This window comes from Schistocerca gregaria, chromosome 2, assembly GCF_023897955.1.
Source record: "Schistocerca gregaria isolate iqSchGreg1 chromosome 2, iqSchGreg1.2, whole genome shotgun sequence".
Lineage (NCBI taxonomy): Eukaryota > Metazoa > Arthropoda > Insecta > Orthoptera > Acrididae > Schistocerca > Schistocerca gregaria.
In genome coordinates this window covers 85,665,818-85,686,033 of record NC_064921.1, presented here as the reverse complement: position 1 = coordinate 85,686,033, position 20,216 = coordinate 85,665,818, and the positions used below count along the sequence as shown (strand labels likewise).

At 42.4% G+C, this 20,216-nt stretch overlaps 1 protein-coding gene across 4 annotated transcripts in view; it reads right to left on the bottom strand.

The window, feature by feature from the left end:
• Positions 1 to 6,184: 6,184 nt before the first annotated feature.
• LOC126336364 (dehydrogenase/reductase SDR family member 11-like) overlaps positions 6,185 to 20,216 on the bottom strand; it is a 477,124-nt gene continuing 463,092 nt past the window's right edge. For all 4 annotated transcript variants that reach the window (XM_049999963.1, XM_049999965.1, XM_049999967.1 and 1 more), the window contains exons 5-6: positions 16,544 to 16,708; positions 6,185 to 6,358 (exon numbers count right to left, since the gene is read on the bottom strand). In XM_049999963.1, the coding sequence (XP_049855920.1) occupies positions 6,317 to 6,358; positions 16,544 to 16,708 (207 nt within the window). In that variant the 3' untranslated portion in view covers positions 6,185 to 6,316. The remainder of the gene's footprint in view (positions 6,359 to 16,543; positions 16,709 to 20,216) is intronic.

Here is a 20,216-nt window from a genome sequence, read left to right as displayed (position 1 = left end):
AAACTTGAATTTCGCAGATGATATTGTAATTATGTCACAGACGGCAAAGGACGTGGAGGAACAATTCAGCCTTGGAGAAAGGTCGTAAAACGCATGTCAACAAACATGAATTAAGACTAATGGAATCTAGTGGAATTAAATCACACTATACTGACGGAATTAGACTGCGATATGATATGCGACATATGCTTTTTGGGCGTCCAGTAACTGAAGACGGCCGAGCTAGAGGGAATATAAAATGTGGACAGGCAGTAGTAACAAAGGCGTTTCAGCGAAGGATAAATTTGTTAACATCGAACGTGGAAAGTGACGGGAAGTCCTTTTTCTTTGGTGAAGGTATCTGCGTGGTGGAAGTGAAACGTGGTCCATTAACAGTTCAGATTGTAACAACGACGATGCTGTACTATTGTAGATATAAGTAATTTTTTCCATCAGATTTTTCGATAAACTTGTGTAATTGATGTTCTGATTTAAATTTTTTTGTTTCACGCCATTGTGTTAAGAAAACTGTAAATAAGTTTCAATGTGAATATTAATGTAATGTCAAATGTCAAGTAATATTGTAATATTGAGACCGTTGTAAGATGTTTAAAATTTTAACTGTGCGTCTGGTCCATACGTAGGCAATGTATTAGGATATGTAGAATGCAAAACCTCGGGTGAATACCCTGTCTGTAAGGGAGCGGTAAAAGGTGGATGGCAGGCGAGCGCAGGAAAAAGCGCACCGGCACTGCACGGCACAACGGGCTCAGCAGCAGCAGCAGCATTTGGAGTCTGGCACTGGTCTGAGCAGCACCTTCTGGAGCGGGGAGGCTCTCCTGGAAGACGTAGCTTCACTGAGCCTCGGGTATGCCGTTCCAACGGCCACACAGCATGGCAAAATTCCATAGACACCAAATGGAAAAGTATTGCGACGCTAAGAAGAATTACAGTGCCGATACGTCAAGAGCCATAGCTGTGGCTGTACGTGTGCTCTGTGCCTCGTCATCTCGCCGCCCGCCAACGGCCGCATCGACACTAGCAGGTTGAAACTTTTAGTGTTGTATTCGTGTGGATCAGAGAGTGAACTGTGTTTGTTTGGTGCAATAATAACATAAATGTTACCAGAATTTTCCCATCATTTAATTATCCTCACAACTAACCTAGACAGGGTCCTTTCCAAATGTTGTGCAATTCGAGTGTCCCGAAATGAAAATTAAAACTTGTGTTAGTAATAATTATTTGCAGAACTAACTATGTTAGAATGGTGTTTAAATTAATGTTTTGGTAATGAACCACTAAATGAATAACGAAGGTCTAACGAAGTTGAAAGATAACTTTAGTATTGTTATAATAATGAAGTTTATTATTTCGAGACAGATTTAAAGGCATTTAAATGAGCAGTAAATAAGATGGAAAGAGTACTAACTTATATACTGGGAATCTTGAACGCGTAATAAACTCAGTAATCAAATTTTTTAAATACAGCGATCATCCCCCCTCATTCATTTGAATTCTGAAGTGTTCTAAATTGGTTTGACCAGCAAAAGTTAAAGTCAATATAAAAGTCAAAATTTATCAGTGTTTTATCTTTATCAAAATTGACATTTTGTGTGTGGCACGAAAGTGCAATCTCTAGGCTAACCTATGCCTGATTTTAATCAGATTAATAGACATTATAAAATTTTGTAGTATACATTATAGTGTAGTGTTATGTATTCATTCATATCAGTACTGAACGTGAAACCATCAGTTCAATAGATTTTCTGATTCTAAAATTCGACTATATTATGCAGTGTTACAACTTACTGTTTTGCATCAATGTATACCAACTTGTATAGGGAAGAAACTCAGTTAGTGCCTACTTAGGCTGGCGACCGTATTATTATCTAATTGGTAGCATCTTCAGTGTTACTTTTGGTCCATCCTGACGTCTAATTGCCTTTCGAACTTACTTGAGGGATCATTGTTATTGCAGAGTGGATGTATGTCTGATTTGCCACCATTCAGGTACACGCGGTGGATAACTATACGAAAATCCTTTCTCATAAGGTGAATTCCGCTCACTTACCATACCACAGGCTTTAAGGAGTACTGTATCGCGGAGGTTACAAGATGAGAAAGGAAATGGTTCAAATGGCTCTGGGCACTACGGGACTTAACATCTGAGTTCATCAGTCCCCTAGAACTTACAACTACTGAAACCTAACTAAGCTAAGGACATCACACACATGCATGCCCTATGCAGGATTCGAACCTGCGACCGTAGCAACAGCACGCCTAGAACGGCTCGGCCACAGCGGCCGGCTGAGAAAAGAAAACAAACTTTTTTAAATGTGGTGCTGCAGAAGGACACTGAATATTGGACGGATGAATCCGATAACTTATGAAGAAGTACTGAAGCAAATGGCGAGAAAAGAAATTTAAGGCACAACTTGGCTAAGGCAATGGATCAGTTGATAAGACATCCTGAAGCATCAAGGAATTGTCAGTTTGGTGGTGGAGACGTGCGTTCGTTGTAAGGAAGCCGAGACCGAGGGTTGACTACTCAGAAGGAAATTCAAGTAATGTGGGTTTTTGTACTTACAAAGAGATGAACAGGTTGGCACAGGTTAGAATGGCGGAAAGAGCTGCATCAAAACAGCCTTCAGACTAGAGACCATGGCTACCCTTGGAAATCAAAGATATGAAGTACCTAGTACGTGTTTTAATATGTGTGCATGCGTAAAAAGTACTCAGTTCGTGTATGGTACCTACTTGTGCAGCTAAAGCTTGAGCTAAATTAGTAGCCACATTTTAGAAGGTTCTACGAAATATCACTTGCGAAGTGTTACACTGCGGATATCGTTGTGGAACTAGCATTTCAACAAAAACTGGAACTACTTGTTTCAGATATCTTTGTTGTCGTCTTATATGTCAACCGATAATAAGCATTTTTTGGGCCAATTGTGAACCAGCTGTTAGTCATAAGATTCACCCGAGAGAGAATGAAAGTCCATTGTATCCTAATTGAAGCACTAAATTCGTCGATTAACTACATCCTCTTGCTTTGGAAAAAGGTCAAATGACTTATATTATCAAGCAAAAAGTTCAAAATCGCGTACAGCAAACAAACATCCTGAAATATACATTTCTCAGTTACTCAGCTTTGCATATTTTACCACCCGACTTCGCAGTTATTCGAGAACTGAAACAATTCAAAGGATACTTTCAAGGTGTATAGGGAACAAGAACAGGTCTACCACACTTCCTTGGGGCACTACTGGCGATACCTCTGACGATCGATACCTTCGTTTCTGTCACCGTCCAAGACAACTTACTGGGTTCTGTTACTTAAAACGTCTTCGAGCCACTCACTTACATGAGAATCCACTCCGCGCGCTTGGACATTTGTTAACAGTCTGCAGTGGAGAGGGTTTATGAAAAAGGATCATGAGATTCGGCACGTCTATGAAACTAAGAAACATACAGGGTGTTACAAAAAGGTATGGCCAAACTTTCAGGAAACATTCTTCACACACAAAGAAAGAAAACATGTTATGTGGACATGTGCCCGGAAACGCTTACTTTCCATGTTAGAGCTCATTTTATTTCTTCTCTTCAAATCACATTAATCACGGAATGGAAACACACAGCAACAGAACGTACCAGCGTGACTTCAAACACTTTGTTACAGGAAATGTTCAAAATGTCCTCCGTTAGCGAGGATACATGCATCCACCCTCCGTCGCATGGAATCCCTGATGTGCTGATGCAGCCCTGGAGAATGGCGTATTCTATTACAGCCGTCCACAATACGAGCACGAAGAGTCTACATTTGGTACCGGGGTTGCGTAGACAAGAGCTTTCAAATGCCCCCATAAATGAAAGTCAACAGGGTTGAGGTCAGGAGAGCGTGGAGGCCATGGAATTGGTCCGCCTCTACCAATCCATCGGTCACCGAATCGAGCGTAGGTGGAAGAATATGGGGCCCAATCAAGACATCACCAACAATGCCTGCCCAAACGTTCACAGAAAATCTGTGTTGATGACGTGATTGCACAATTGCGTGCGGATTCTCGTCAGCCCACACATTTTATTGTGAAAATTTACAATTTGATCACGTTGGAATGAAGCCTCATCCGTAAAGAGAACATTTGCACTGAAATGAGGATTGACACATTGTTGGATGAACCATTCGCAGTGTACCCGTGTAGGCCAATCAGCTGCTGATAGTGCCTGCATACGCTGTACATGGTACGGAAACAGCTGGTTCTCCCGTAGCACTCTCCATACCGTGACGTGGTCAACGTTACCTTGTACAGCAGCAACTTCTCTGATGCTGACATTAGGGTTAACTGCAAGAAGAATTGCCTCGTGCATTGCAGGTATCCTCGTCGTTCTAGGTCTTCCCCAGACGCGAGTCATAGGCTGGAATGTTCCGTGCTCCCTAAGACGCCGATCAATTGCTTCGAACGTCTTCCTGTCGGGACACCTTCGTTCTGGAATCTATCTAGATACAAACGTACCGCGCCACGGCTATTGCCCCGTGGTAATCCATACATCAAATGGGCATCTGCCAACTCCGCATTTGTAAACATTGCACTGACTGCAAAACCACGTTCGTGATGAACACTAACCTGTTGATGCTACGTACTGATGTGCTTGATGCTAGTACTGTATAGCAATGAGTCGCATGTCAACACAAGCACTGAAGTCAACGTTACCTTCCTTCAATTGGGCCATCTGGCGGTGACTCGAGGAAGTACAGTACAATACTGACGAAACTACAATGAGCTCTAACATGGAAATTAAGCGTTTCTGGAAACATGTCCACATAACATCTTTTCTTTACTTGTGTCTGAGGAAAGTTTCCTTTTTGTACCACCCTGTACACAATGAATTCTGTTTTTTGATGGGCGGGAAACTCAAAAAGCTTTTTTCATATTTTTCATAGGTGTTGAATACGCCACCATTAAGATGCACGGCATGTCAATGCAGTATTCAAATTGTTCTCACACTGCAGCGAGCATGTCTTGAGTTACAGCTTCCACAGTTGCTGTTATGCGATGTCTCAGTTTATTCATTGTTGTTGGTAACGGAGGCACATAAACAGAGTCTCTTATAAACCCCCACAAGAAATAATCACATACAGTCAGATCTGGTCATCTTCGAGACCAGCAATGTAAGTCTGAATCATTTGGTCTAGTGCGATCGATCCATCTTTCAGTAATCCCTTGATTTAAAAATTCCGCACATCCAGATGCCAGTGTGGCAGTGCCCCATCCTGTTGGTGAATGAAGTCGTTCGAATCAGTCTCTAAGTGTGGGAAAAGAAACTTCTCAACCATATCTAGAAATGTACTTCCTGTAACAGTGTTCTCGGCAAAGAAAAATGGACCATACACATTTACCCATGAAATTGTAAAAAAACACATTAAATTTTGGAGAGTCCGTCTCACGTTGTACAACTTCATGTGGTTGTTCCGTACCTCATATTCGCACATTATGACGGTTCATCATTCCATTTAAATAGAATGTTGTCCTGTCAGTAAACACTAAGCTTGGAAGAAAACTGTCATCCTCCATCTTTCCAAGAACGAATTTACAGAACTCCACACGTTGTAGCCTGTCTCATTCACGAAGAGCTTGCAGTAGCTGAATTGTAAATGGTTTCATGTGTAAACGTCGACGCAACACACACCACACGGACATCGGTGTCATGTTGAGCTGTCGAGTTGCAAGGCGAACGGATTTCTGTGGATTCCTTGTGAAACTATGACGGAGGGGTTCGACGTCTGTGTGAAACACACGGGGACCGCCCGGCCATTTGCATTTACACAAACAACCTGTTTCTCGGAATTGTTCATCTCATCGTCTAATGCTCTGTCCTGTAGGACGATCCACACCACACCTAGTACAAAAGTCACGTTGAGGAATCATTACTGCCCCGCACTGTGCAAAATATAGAACACAAAACACTTTCTGTTGTCCCGATACCATTTCTACTAGAAATGAAGTGGGTGCACACTGCTGGTACTTAGGGGGAACCGTGTAAAACTCGAGACTTTGCTCTTGCCAACAGCACGTTATTCATGCACATATCTCAAATAACATAATATCTATGATTTTTTAAAATGGGATGATTCTTTTTGATACACCCGTATATCACTTAGGTTGTTTCATAGGAACTTTGGCTGGGTATAAAAGATATAAAAACACAGACATACTATTTAATAAGGGACTGTTTATTTTATAAAACATTTCCAATTAGACGATAGTAACACAGCAATACTGTTCTCGCATCAGCACATCTGTTAGAGAAATATTTTGCAGATGGATATAGGATCCACTGTAACTTAGTCCGGTTGGCCAGTTGGCATCACAATTATATCGTGTACCTGGAACAAAAGTTTACATTGCAATTAAGAACTTGCAAATAACTGAGCTGCATATTTTTGTATTTATACATAATGCATTAATTCTCTGTGAAGATGCCTCAACTCGCTCCCAGCATCATTCAGTGCGGACATAGTGAACAGGATTCTAGGACTCATTTCGCAAGACATTCCTATTTTATTAAAATTAGTTCAATTAAATTCAGATCATCTCTTTATCTATGGAATCCATTCAATAAACCGTTTTTCTGTTCACTAAATTCTTAAGGGTATATGACTGCATTGTCAATTTGAAATATTCCTCCAACGCTTCGACCACTGTTGCAAATGGTTTTCCTCAGGGTGTTTTGCCTACTGAAGGAACTAAAACACTCAGAAGTAAGCAAAACGTCCTGAGAAATACTATTTGCAACAGTGGCCGAAACGTTTGAGGAATTTTGCATAGTGCGATCAAATATCCTGAATACTGAATTTTCTCATTACGAGAGTATTCAAGGGCGATCTGTTTCAGTTGTTAAATCACATTAAAAAGCCAGGACCGCATACAATATTTTTTATTCAAGACAACCGGTTTCAACTGTCTTTGCTCTCAACTCAGATCTTAAACACTTTTTTGTAGTAAAACATGTTCATTTTACGCTGAACCTCATGCACAAGATGTCAAGTGGAAAAGTTAGCACATTATAAAGTTTCCCATCGCTTAAATATTTAAAAATACGAAGGAACTTGTGCAAAAGGCCATGTTCATATACCTATTGCTCACAGATGCTTGTTACACGAGACAAATGCGGTATGCAATAGCACATCTGTTTACATACGCTGGACACGTGTGGCTTTTGAATGGTTTCTAACAATACCCTGAAGAATTTTATGGACAGTGACAACGACCGCGGAAGCCTGACTTTAGATTAAATCACTTTCCTCTCCAGATGTTCTACATGGATACTGTGCAAATCAAATTTAAGTGCCTGGCAGAGGGTTCAGATGTTGTAACCTGTAAATCTTTTCTGGACAGAATTATCTCCTCTCATTCCATTTTTGTAATTCATTTTCGCATCTGAATCATTCTTGTACCAATTAAATATATCAGTGCCGATTACTAACTGCCTCAGAGGTAGCAACGATTTAGCCATAATGTCCCGTTTTAGTATTCTTTCCACAGTGGGTAAGCAACTCTGGTGAAATTTTTATGTGGGTCGCATTATAAGCTCGGGAAGGGGCAGGGATGGTTGGCTGACTACAGGCTAGTAGGCTAGTGGGTCAGTCCAGTCCCGTTTCTAAGAGAAGTGCCGCCAAAGGCCAATGGGCTATGTGTAGGCCAGATAGACCGCCGTCTCTTTTTGTGTCAGCCAAAAGCCGACTACCAATAGATTCAGTAGCTTGCTCTGAATACGATGATCAGCACAGTATGAGGGTCCATCGAATACACCTTAAAACGCCGGTATATGCAGCCATGAGGAAATTTTGCCCCTGTACAGAATACTGCCAATTTTCGCAAGCTAAAACACTGGTCTATACAGTTAGTTTGCTGTGGTCGGTTGCCTTCCTAGAAAGTGGTAGAGTGGGGTGCCATTCGCAGATAAAAATGTCTTTTTTGTGAGAAAAGAAATAACTGAATTCGTTTTAGAGTTTCTTTTCTCCGTTTATAGAGGTGAGGTGTCGCCACCCGAACATTCTTTCCTCCCAGGGTAAGCGTCCTCTCATGTTGTAGAAAGCGCAGGAAGGAACTCTATTAGCTGCCCCTAAAACTTTATCCGAGAGTGGGGGATAACAGCCCGCTTTCTAAGAATTACAGACATGAAAGGACCACGGATTGACTGAAATAATTACCTCTGTGAAGTAGTGTGTTGATAAATATCGATATAGAGAAATACCAACTTCTTTTCACAAAAATATCGATATACGTGTGCTATACTTTTACCCGCGATATATCGAAACATAAATATCAAAATCGGAATATGGCGTGCCAGTATTTTTATTATGTACTATATTTTTTCACAATTTTCGGTACATATTTGCAGCTGACCTTTTGCAGTTGTAGTAGTACATAACTTTGTTTTCACTGTATGGAGGAGTCTTACTGCCTTTTGGGCTTTCACCACGCCGAATCTTTTCTTTGACTGTTTGAAGCAATTATATGTGGTACAAAAGAAGAAGTCAGATTGCTCTGAGGGGTTGGCGGTTTCAATGGAATCAAAAGTTTTGTGATCTGAAGAAACAGCATACCAGTTACGTCAAAAAACAGATATTTTATGCAGATGGTATACTATTTCTCCACATCAGCACTCTTCAAAAACAGTTGCTGAAAATGATGAACAAAATTCTAAATGACAAGATTGATCCTTGAAGTGGGCGGAGACGTGTGAGGGGAAATGCTGACGTAATCGGCTCTCGGCGCTACCAACAGAAACTGCAATATTTAGCTTCATCATGTAGTTTTGACTCTACGACTGCTAAGTAGCTAGTGTTGGCAGAAATGAAAAAAAAAGGAACAGCGAAGTCGACATGAAGCTTTCCGGACATATCCGATATGTGACGAAACCGAACGACGGCCGCATCGGACACATTTTATTGTGGCACCTACACGCAGTTACCATTGCTATCGAGGTGATTATCACCAAGCTGAACGTGCGTAGTTTTCCTTTCAGTTCTAGCTCTAAGAGGGATAGGCCAGCTGCTAGCTTGTTGATATACAGAATATCTAATAATAAATCAATACTTAAACATACAGCTTTAAAACCGGCAGTATATTTACAATGAGAAGCCGATATTTTTATGGTCCGGCACATTGATATTTTTCTGTCGATAAAGTGATATATCGATACTTTTGCTCAATATATCGAGAGCCGATAACGACATCTATTTTAAATATCGATATATCTGATTCCAGACATTTTTAACAATATTGATAGCCCTACTGTGAAGAGTGGGAATTTTGCACTGAACTTTGAGGAACGGTGTTCGCGGAAACACAAGCCATTCGCTGGTTGATTAAAATTGTCCCGGGGGTGGGGGGGGGGGGGGAGGAGAAGATAGAGTTAAACGTCCTGTCGACAGCTAGGTCATTAGAGACGGAGCACAAGCTCAGATATGGGAAGGATGGAGAAGGAAAGCGGCAGTGCTTTTTCGATGGAATCATCGCGGCATTTGCCTTAAGCGGTTTGGGGAAATCACGCAAAACCTAAATCGGGATGGGTGGGCGATGGTACGAATCGTTGTCCTCCCAAATGCGAGTCCAGTGTGGTAACCACTGCGCTGCCCCTCTCGGGCCTATGGCGGTAGTTTAGTTTTGTTACCAACATATTCACTGGGCAGAATTTAGCGGAACTTTGCCGTTGGCGGAAGACGGTGTATGTTAACTCTGGCAAGAGCAGAGGGCAGACATCTCCGCCGACGCACTCTGGTTCGAGAGTTGGGAGGAGGCACTGGGGACTCAGCTCTGGTACAGGACACTGCTCTGCAGCTACTGTCCCGGCGTCCGATTGGAGACGCCTTACTTCTGAGCCTCAAGACGACGTCAGGCATCCGATCTGTCGGCAGTCGCCCACACTTCTCCAATCTGCACCTCAATTAATGGTGAGAAACTGCAGCATAGGCGACCGGGAATGAGAGTTATCAATCATTCGGTAGGTGAGTGGTTTTGACTAAGTTAGAAACCCTGTATCTCGATACTTTGATTAAGCCTTCCAAGGCTCATCAGCGACACAGTTAGTTATGGTAGTTACTTATGACGTCCAATCTCTAGTGCAACGTCGGAGCAATCACTGTGGGAACACTGTGATCGTTTCTTTTTGTCGGAGATTTGCAAGATCTCGATTATTCCCTTCTTTCTAGTTCCGAGCTGATTTTTTCTGGTGTATCAGTCATTATTTTACACTGCTCATTATCAATAACGATTACTTGATTTATTTGCTCTATATATTATTCCTATTGACCTCATTTTGTCGGAAAATTCGTATTACGTATTTGTTGCAGAGGTTTGTAATAAAACATTGAAGGATTGGGCAAAAAAGGGACAGAAGCTCACAATATGGATGCCAGAGTGCCTGCTGAAGTGTCGGAAGTGGACGTTAACGCTTGGTCCGATTCTTCCGCACTTAAAGATGCTCAGCTGAGACAGCTCAGTAAGCCGCAAGCAAATCCAGCTGACGGGCAAGCTGCAATAGATACGGTGCTCAAGGCTATTGAGGAAATTGGACAAAATGTGCCACGACGTAAGCAAGCGGTATAAAGAGATGGCGAATGGAGTGAGTAAAGAGATGTTGGCTGGACAGGAGGCGCGGTCAGTGAATGTTGCGCTCCAAGTGGATCAGGTTCCAATAAGACAGTAGCAGATCAGAGGTATAGAAATCCCGCGAGGGGAGATGTCTGACTAGGAAGTTCCAGGGCGAGACGGCAATAAGAGGCGAGTAAACGAGAGTAATCAAGATCAGGAAAGATTTAAGGGGAGGGCAACAATGTTAAATGGACAGTGAAGGTCTGTGAATAATGACCGTAGCTGGCGTGTAATAACGGCAGACACGTTAGGAGACTCTACAGCGCAGAGTTTAGGACCGTAGAAGAATAGGAGATAGAACAGAATAAGGTAAGCAATGAGGAATTTCAGCCTGAAGTAGTTGTGGCACTGCAGCCAGAAAACTGTAGCGTTTCTTGGGCAGTTTCAGATGGAACGAGCAGGAAATCTGCAGCTACAAATCTCGATGACAATACTCAACTGAGTACGTGATTTCCCACTTCAGCAAGGGAGTTTGGAGAGGATGAAATAGTGGCGAGTGGATCAGAAGATGTGTCGCCTTTAGTTATGAATGATGACGAAATTTAACGTCTGGTGTGAGGGTTGCCGAGAAAGTACTGCACTGATTTATTTTTCTGAGCCGAAAACATTGCTACGAATGCGAAACCTTAACCCGTCGGCTCACGGACCGTGCATCCGAACGTTGAGCGTGGCGAGTTTCTGACGACATATATAACAGATATTCTGAGCGTGCGTCTGAGCGTTGACCAATAAGATGGCACAACGGAACCTACGAACATGCACAGAGTTGTGAGCCGCCATATTCGCATTCATTTCAAGTCTATACGTATACATGCCGTTTCTGAGCACTAGCAAATTGAGAATCACTGGAAAACCCGCTGTTAACTGTGTGATTCGTTGCAATAAAGTAATGAAAAACGTCATACTCGTGACAAAAGAATTATTGTAACTTGCGTATTATGAGAGCATGCTCTTTGAAGGCAGCGACATGCTGAGGATTCACCAAAAACGCATTGTTCTTGGTACAGTTTATTACCATTGTCCGCCCCCGGTAGCTGAGTGGTCAACGCGACAGACTGTCAATCCAAAGGGCCCGGGTCCGATTCCCGGCTGGGTCGGAGATTTTCTCCGCTCAGGGAGTGGATGTTGTGTTGTCCTTATCATCATTTCATCCCCATCGACACGTTAGTCGCTGAAGTGGCGTCAAATCGAAAGACTTGCACCAGGCGAACGGTCTACCCGACGGGAGGCCCTCGTCACACGTTGTTAAAAAGTTAATTACCATTAAATTTCGATTACTAACATAGCTACGATTAAAGCTTTCAGCAAGTGACAACATGCTAGGATTGGCTACCAAAGCCGTCTTGTTGGTTTAGCGTAGTGAGTAGCAATAATTTCAACAGTGACATACTTTTCAGATAGGGCATTTTTGGGAGTTACTTATATTCTACATCTACATCTACATTCATACTCCGCAAGCCACTCAACGGTGTGTGGCGGAGGGCACTTTACGTGCCACTGTCATTACCTCCCTTTCTGTTCCAGTCGCGTATGGTTCTCGGGAAGAAAGACTGTCTGAAAGCCTCCGTGCGCGCTCGAATATCTCTAATTTTACATTCGTGATCTCTACGGGAGGTATAAGTAGAGGGAAGCAGTATATTCGATACCTCATCCAGAAACGCACCCTCTCGAAACCTGGCGAGCAAGCTACACCGCGATGCACAGCGCCTCTCTTGCAGAGTCTGCCATTTGAGTTTGCTAAACATCTGCGTAACGCTATCACGGTTACCAAATAACCCTGTGACGAAACGCGCCGCTCTTCTTTGGATCTTCTCTATCTCCTCCGTCAACCCGATCTGGTACGGATCCCACACTGATGAGCAATACTCAAGCATAGGTCGAACGAGTGTTTTGTAAGCCACCTCCTTTGTTGATGGACTACATTTTCTAAGGACTCTCCCAATGAATCTCAACCTGGTACCCGCCTTACCAACAATTAATTTTATATGATCATTCCATTTCATATCGTTCCGCACGCATACTCCCAGATATTTAACAGAAGTAACTGCTACCAGTGTTTGTTCCGCTATCATATAATCATACAATAAAGGATCCTTCTTTCTATGTATTCGCAATACATTATTTTATTATATTTCATAGTCTTCTCGCAGTCAGTTGCTCTTACATTTGATAGAACAGACTGCCACGAGCGTTGCAGTATACAATTTAATGTTGCATTTCTGGTTGACGTTTGAATTGTTCATCACTTTTCAAGAATTACAATATTACTTACAAACAACTTACAAACAACAAATACGAGCTTAACAGTCTCTGTAATCACGAGTTCAACTTCACAATACCACACAGACAAAATACCAGTAATTACAACTGTACATTATCCTACAAGACAACCTAATTAGCCACCTTCACACAGCAAAAAAACAAAGGTAATGCCAAATATATTGCATGTGATACAACGAAATTCTGTGTGAAAAAAACTAATAAAATAAAAAAATCTTCTGTTAATTGACTTGAGGGAGGGGAGGAGGAGAGGTAACAAATCCACAATTATACTACGATATTTTTTCAATATAAGCAAGGACTGCCACTGTGCAGTAATAAAATGATTCGCTCCATACTCACACCGCTAATCCAACCCTATCGTAAGCTAAAGAATTTAATCGAACAGCTTCGAAACTGCTCTTCTCTCCTGGAGAGAGAAAAAGAAAACATATCCCAAGAAGACATCTGACCACATTCCATAGTACATCACAAGCTATTAACGCCAATATTTAGCGGAACGATGCGTACGAGCTGTTTAATGCGAATATGTGCAATGAGAGGGAGCCTTTTATTTTTGTGTAAACCAACTTTGTTTTTGTATAGAAAGTTTAAAACAACCATGTATTTACAGGAAAATGCAGCGTCTACAACATGGGCAAAACGCCGAAATAATTACTGCTTACCCTCTAAACAATCAAAGTATTTAATTTCACAAGCAAAGTTCTGTGTACTGCTTTCCTTCTTCGAAATTTATTTGCAATCCCATATTTTTCTTTGCCTTTCCTTTTCTTGCTGGATACGAAAATATTAATAAATACAATATATGCAGCATTATTTCGCTTTATTTGCAGTGTAAGTAGCATAAAAACTATACACAAATTGATTCCCCCATAGAGATTCGAACCCACGACCTCCGGATTACCACCATGTACACACTGCGCTTTTGACGTCCTCCTTGCTCTGTCCGTCATTGGTTATTTTGCTGCCTACGTAGCACAATTACTAACTTCATCTACGTCGTGACCATCAATCTCGATGTCAAGTTTCTTCCTGTTCTCATTCTGCTGCTTATCATTACTTTCGTCTTTCTTCGGTTTACTCTCAGTCCATATTCTGTACTCATTAGAGTGCCCATTCCATTCAGCAGAACATGTAAGTCTTCTTTTCTTTCACTCAGAATAGCAATGTCATCAGCGAATCGTATCACTGATACCCTTTCACCTTGTTTTTTAATTCCACTCCTGAACCTTTCTTTTATTTCCATCATTGCTGCCTCGATGTAGAGATTGAACACCAGGGGCGAAAGGTTACATCCCTGTCTTACATCCTTTTTAATCCGAGCACTTCGTTCGCGGTCGTCCACTTTTGTTATTCCCTCTTGGTTCTTGTACATATTGTATATTACCCATGTCTTCCTGTAGCTTACCCCAATTTTTCTAAGAATTTCCAACATCTTGCTGCATTTTACATCGTCGAACGCTTTTTCTAGACCGACAAATCCTAGGAACGTGTCTTTATTTTTTTTGTCGTTCTTCCATTATCAACTGTAACGTCAGAATTGCTTCTCTTGTGTCTTTAGCTTTCCTAAAGCCAAACTGGTCGTCATCTAACACATCCATAATTTTCTTTTCCATTCTTCTGGATGATGTTTTTCCGAACGTCAGACGGTATATTGCCAGACTCATACATCCTGCACAATAGTCGTTTTGTTGCCACTTCCCCTAATGATTTTAGAAATTCCTATGGAATGTTATCGATCCCTTCTGCCTTATTTGATCTTAAGCCCTCCAAAGCTCTCTTAAATTCGGATTCTAATACTGAATCCCCTACCTCTTCTAAATCGTCTTCTGTTTCTTGTCCTATACATCAGACAAATTTTCCCCCTCAGAGAGGCCTTTACTGTACTCTTTCCACCTATACGCTATGTCCTCTGCATTTAGCAATGGAATTCCAGTTGCGCTCCTAATGTTGCCACCCTTGCTTTTAATTTCACCGAAGTTTATGGCTCTGAGCACTATGGGACTTAACATCTGAGGTCATCAGTCCCCTAGAACTTAGAACTACTTAAACCTAACCAACCTAAGGACATCAGACACATCCATGCCTGAGGCAGGATTCGAACCTGCGACCGTAGCAGTCGCGCGGTTCCAGACTGAAGCGCCTAGAACAGCTTGGCCGCAACGGCCGGCCACCGAAGTTTATTTTGACTTTCCTATATGCTGAGCCAGTCCTTCCAACTATCATTTCTACACATTTTTCATGCACCAGTTTCGTCTTAGGTTCCCTGCACTTCCAATTTATTTCGTTCCACAGCGACTTGTATATCTGTATTCCTGAATTTCCCGGAACATTTTTGTACTTACTTCTTTCATCGATCAGCTGAGGTATTTCTTCTGCCACTCACGGTTTCTTTCCAGTTACCTTCTTTGTACCTATGTTTTCTTTCAGTTCCTGTGGCTGTCCTTTTTAGGGTTGTATCGCGTCACTCCTTAGTACTTCCGTATCCCACTTCTCTGCGTATTGTTTCTTCCTGACTAATGTTTTAAGCTTCAGCCTACTCTTCGTTACTTCTATATCGCGATCTGAGTCTATATCTGCTCCTGGGTACGCCTTACAATCCAGAATCTCTGTCTCACCCTGATGTAATCTAAGTGAAATGTTCCCGGCCTCTTCCAAGTATACCTCTTCCTCTTACGATTCTTGAACAGAGTATTCGCTAGTACTAGCTGATATTTATTACAGAACTCAATGAGTCTTTCTCTTCTCTAACTCCTTGTCTCAAACCCATATTCTCCTGTAGCCTTTCCTTCTACTCCTTCCCCTACAATTGCATTCCAGCCTCCATACTATTAGATTTTCATCTCCCTTTGCTTATTGTATTACCCTTTCAATATCCTCATATAGTTTCACTTTCTCTTCATCCTCAGCTTGCGACGTCGCCATCTATACCACAATCTTGGACGAAATCGGTCGGTGCGACCTCTTTGTTAGCGGAGGTCCGGCCAAGGAAGCAGACGCTCGCAAGTAGTCATCTATGGTAAAGTATGTGCTTGGAAAGATGTGGGTCACGAAAGTTGCACAGTATAATTGCCGAGTAGTTCACTGCCTACAGCAAGGAAAAAATAATGATTATATAGCTTAGTTTATAGTCGAGTGTGTTGTACGCTTGAGTGAGGAAAGTCGAACCTTCAGGCCGACTGAATAAATCCACAGTTTGTACACTTAAAATCACGTATGTCCCGCCTACTTCTTTGATAAACCCTGTAGCCTAGTTGGTATCACTTAATATTATTCCAGAATGTGATGGGGAATTTATAGAGTTGCAGGGTGTCGATAGGAATTTGTACCTTCAATCCGTTGCGTAACGGAGGCCAATGCAAAGAGATAGATCTACTACTAAGTATCTGGAGCTAAGCTATGCAGTCACGCGCCATAAACACGTGATAATCTTTATGTAAAATCATAGAAGTGCCAGGATTTGTACTATTAGTTTCCCTTGTACTAGGTACCTACAGTATAGATATCTTACTACTGAGATTACTAGCAAAAGATGGATGAAATCTCGTATTCTTTTAGAGTAACGTCATCAGTCTACAAATAGTATGAATAATTGTTTGCACGCTACCGATTCTGTAGTGCATATAACACACCTGAACACGAGGATGCTGGGACAACATGTAAACGACGGCTTCTGCTATGTCTTCTGATTCCATGGCTGGCATTTCCTTCAGTTTGGCGAAAAATTCATTTTCCTTTGGAAGGCTAGCCATTACGTTTGATACTCCTTCAGTTCGTACTAGTCCTGGAGAAACTTCCTGTAAGAAAACACATCGCGGGCAAATGAAAGTACAGTCGCAGAAATCAAATTTTAAAAATACAAATTCATTCTGTCTCTGTCTCTCTCATTCTCTTTGTTTGACACACACACACACACACACACACACACACACACACACACACACACACACACGTACACACACACATACACACGTACACACTCATACACTTACGCCCACACGTGCACAGTTTTATACGGACACATTAACAACATAGACAAACTCATTAATACATTGGTTCAAAAAATGGCTCGAAGCACCATGGGACTTAACTGCTGTGGTCATCAGTCACCTAGAACTTAGAACTACTTACACCTAACTACCTAAGGTCATCACACACACCCATGCCCGAGGCAGGATTCGAACCTGCGACCGTAGCGGTCGCGCGGTTCCAGACTGTAGCGCCTAGAACCGCTCGGGCACTCTGGCCGGCCAATACATTGGTGATTCAAGGGAATCACGATAAAAATCCTCTTGGTATCCCATCAACTATGAGTAACTATAATTAGTACTGTACACGTATAAGGTACTTTAGACCAAGAATTCGTGGCTATAAGCATTATTTAGCATTTAATCGTTTGGTGTGGACATTATGACTATTCGAAAATCTTCTTGTCTTACATTCGTTTGTCCTTCCATAGACTGTTTTTGTAGAATCATCTGAATCGATGCCTTAGCCTATGTAGCCATCAAACACCTGGCAGGGAGACCCTGTGTGCAACAGCTTACCCTCCCCAAATAAAACCAATCACAGAGAGTAACGTAGGTACCCAACATGGGGCACATGGATCTGGTTACAAATATGGATTTGGTTGCCTTCTACCTGGGACCCGCACATAGAGCTATGAGATTCGGTTGCCTTCCTTTAGTGGGCTGTGCCGAGGTATACGTGAAAGGAGGTGTGTGAACACCTTTAATGACAGCGTAGGTAATACGCACAGGTACAGGCAGGGTTGCGCTTACAGTTCACAGTAAGATTTTTGCCACAAAAATGTTAACTATCATGTACTGTACGTTTCACGTATATTACACAGTCCAACACATTAATGTGACCACCACCTGTGTTCGATGTCAGCATGCAATAACCACTCATAGACAGCAGATGGCAGCACCACCAGTGGAGGATATATAGTCGGGAGCACACGGAAAACAGTAAAGTCGTTGTCGTAATGTAGAAACGGAGCGATTCGTCTGATGTTCAATACATTTGCTCGACGGAAGCGGTTGCGAAACGGCTACGTTTGTAAACAGCTCGCGTGCCACTGTGGTTAAAGTATACTGTGCATACCAAAACGGAGCTGTCCCACATCCCCCACGCAGATCCTTTATGACATTCCTTTCCCCCAGCTGATCCTTTTCCTCGAACATGTCCGCGTCCTCTACGCCTCCCACCAACTTGATCCCCCTAATCCCCTGTTTGCTCTTCTACACTCCAACCCCCACCCACTGCCGCCCCCTATCCTCCACCTCTACACCCTTCATCTCCTTTCCTGAGGTGGCTTCCATCAACTCCCCCCTCCCAGATGGTGCCCTCTCTCCCTCCATTTATCCCTCCTATCAACTATAATCATCACCTTCCACTCCCTCCCTCTGTCCTTTACCTGGGCTCCCTCCCTTCCATTCTGTTTTTCCTCCACCTACTCACTCCCTGACTCCATTACTTCCCCCGTGAGTCCTTTTTCCCCTCCACTGTCTTCCCCACTCCTTTCTCGTGTCTGCCCTCCTCCCCCTTTTTCTGTGCCCTCTCGCTTCATCAGCTCCTCCCTTTTTTGCTCTTCCTCTTCTCCTCCCATATCCTCCCCTCATCTGTTCAGGTCATCCCCCTCCCCCACACCCATATGCCTTCGTACTCTACAGTACAGTGTTTTCTGTGAGTGTTGTGCATCCCCCTTTTTAAAGTGTGGCGATCAGAAACAAGGCTGTTGCTGTGTTTTTTTAATTGTGCCTGTCTATTTCTTATGTGTTTTTAATCAGCATCACTTACCCCTTTGGTTTTGGATGCCAGTACTTCAAGTGGATGTCCACTGAATGGCGATAGGTGGCCTTTTCAGATGAGTCACATCATTGGATAGATGGCCCTAGAAGGCTACTGCATGAAACGTTTCTGAAAGCGAACACCCTGCAACAACTGCCGGATGGATCTAGGCCGGAGAGTATTCCTTGGGTGATTTCATCATTCTGGAAAGCAAAATGGATCAAGTATACATCTATCCGTGGACACCATGTCCACCCCTTTAAGCAGTTTGGTTTTCGTCAGCGCGATGGCATCTACCAGCAGGATGTTTCTCCTTGGCACAGTGGCACCTACCAGCAGAACCATACAACAATTCACACAGCTCGCAGTGTACATGCGTGGGCCTAAGAACACCAGGACGCGTTTACCGTACCCCCACGGCCACCATACTCCCCGGATTTAAACCCAGATGAGAAACTGTCAGACGACCTCGATCTGGTGTTCGCGCCATGGATCCTCAACCGAGAAACCTTGTCCAGCTGGTCTTGGCAGTGACGTCAGCATGGCTCCACATCCCTGCCGGTACGTTCCAGGATCCCACTAGCTCTCTTCCTGCACTTCTCACGGCGGTCCGCACTGCAGCAGGTGGTTATTTATGCTTGTGACAGGTAGCCACATTAATGTCACTGGACAGCGTGCTGTGGAAGAGCTGAAAAGATGAAATAGAGGCTCTTCAGCAATGTTGCGGTAAACACAAACTACTTTCAAGACGATCCTGACTTTATTTTTGAGCTTTTTTGATATGTCCAGCCTTAGACCTGGATATAATGAAAATAAATTAGAAAAATCGTTTTATATCTTGTAATACAGAAAAATAAACATTCAAGACGGAAAACTAGTAAAAAATGGCTAATGACTACACAGAAATTGCATTATTTCTAAAATGTAAGTAATTTCCGTCCAATGCTGTACACATGATTGTTGTTCCTAATTTTATAATTATCTATGAAAACAGTTCCTGAAATGTGACATTTTTGCAACAGGTAATGGAGAAATTATAGCAGTAGGCAAGGAGTTACACATTGCCTTTATAGATTAAGCAAAAGCCTATGACTCCATCTTCTAGAGCAAAATTGTGGGAAGTTTTGAAAGATGTAGATAGGGATAACCATTTTTTACTGATTGGTATTGAAATATACAGAGATAATAAGCTACAGACTAAAAGAGGATCAAATTTATGAGAACCTGTTAATGTCACAAAAGGGCTAAGGCGAGGCCGCAGTTTGTGCGTAGAAGTGCCGTGGAGGTATGGGAATCATCGTTAGTGGTGACAGGTGTTTTCGTTAAGTTTTGTTGCTGATCAAGTCATTCTAACAGAAGATGAATAGGAACTCCATAAAATGACGTTTATCTCAAAAATATGACAAATGGGGACTACAGACGTGTTTACGAAAAACCGAATATCTCGTAGGAACAGTGAATAGTGCCACTAGATTTGAAGTTCTGATCAATGGTAGAGCAGTTATGAGACAA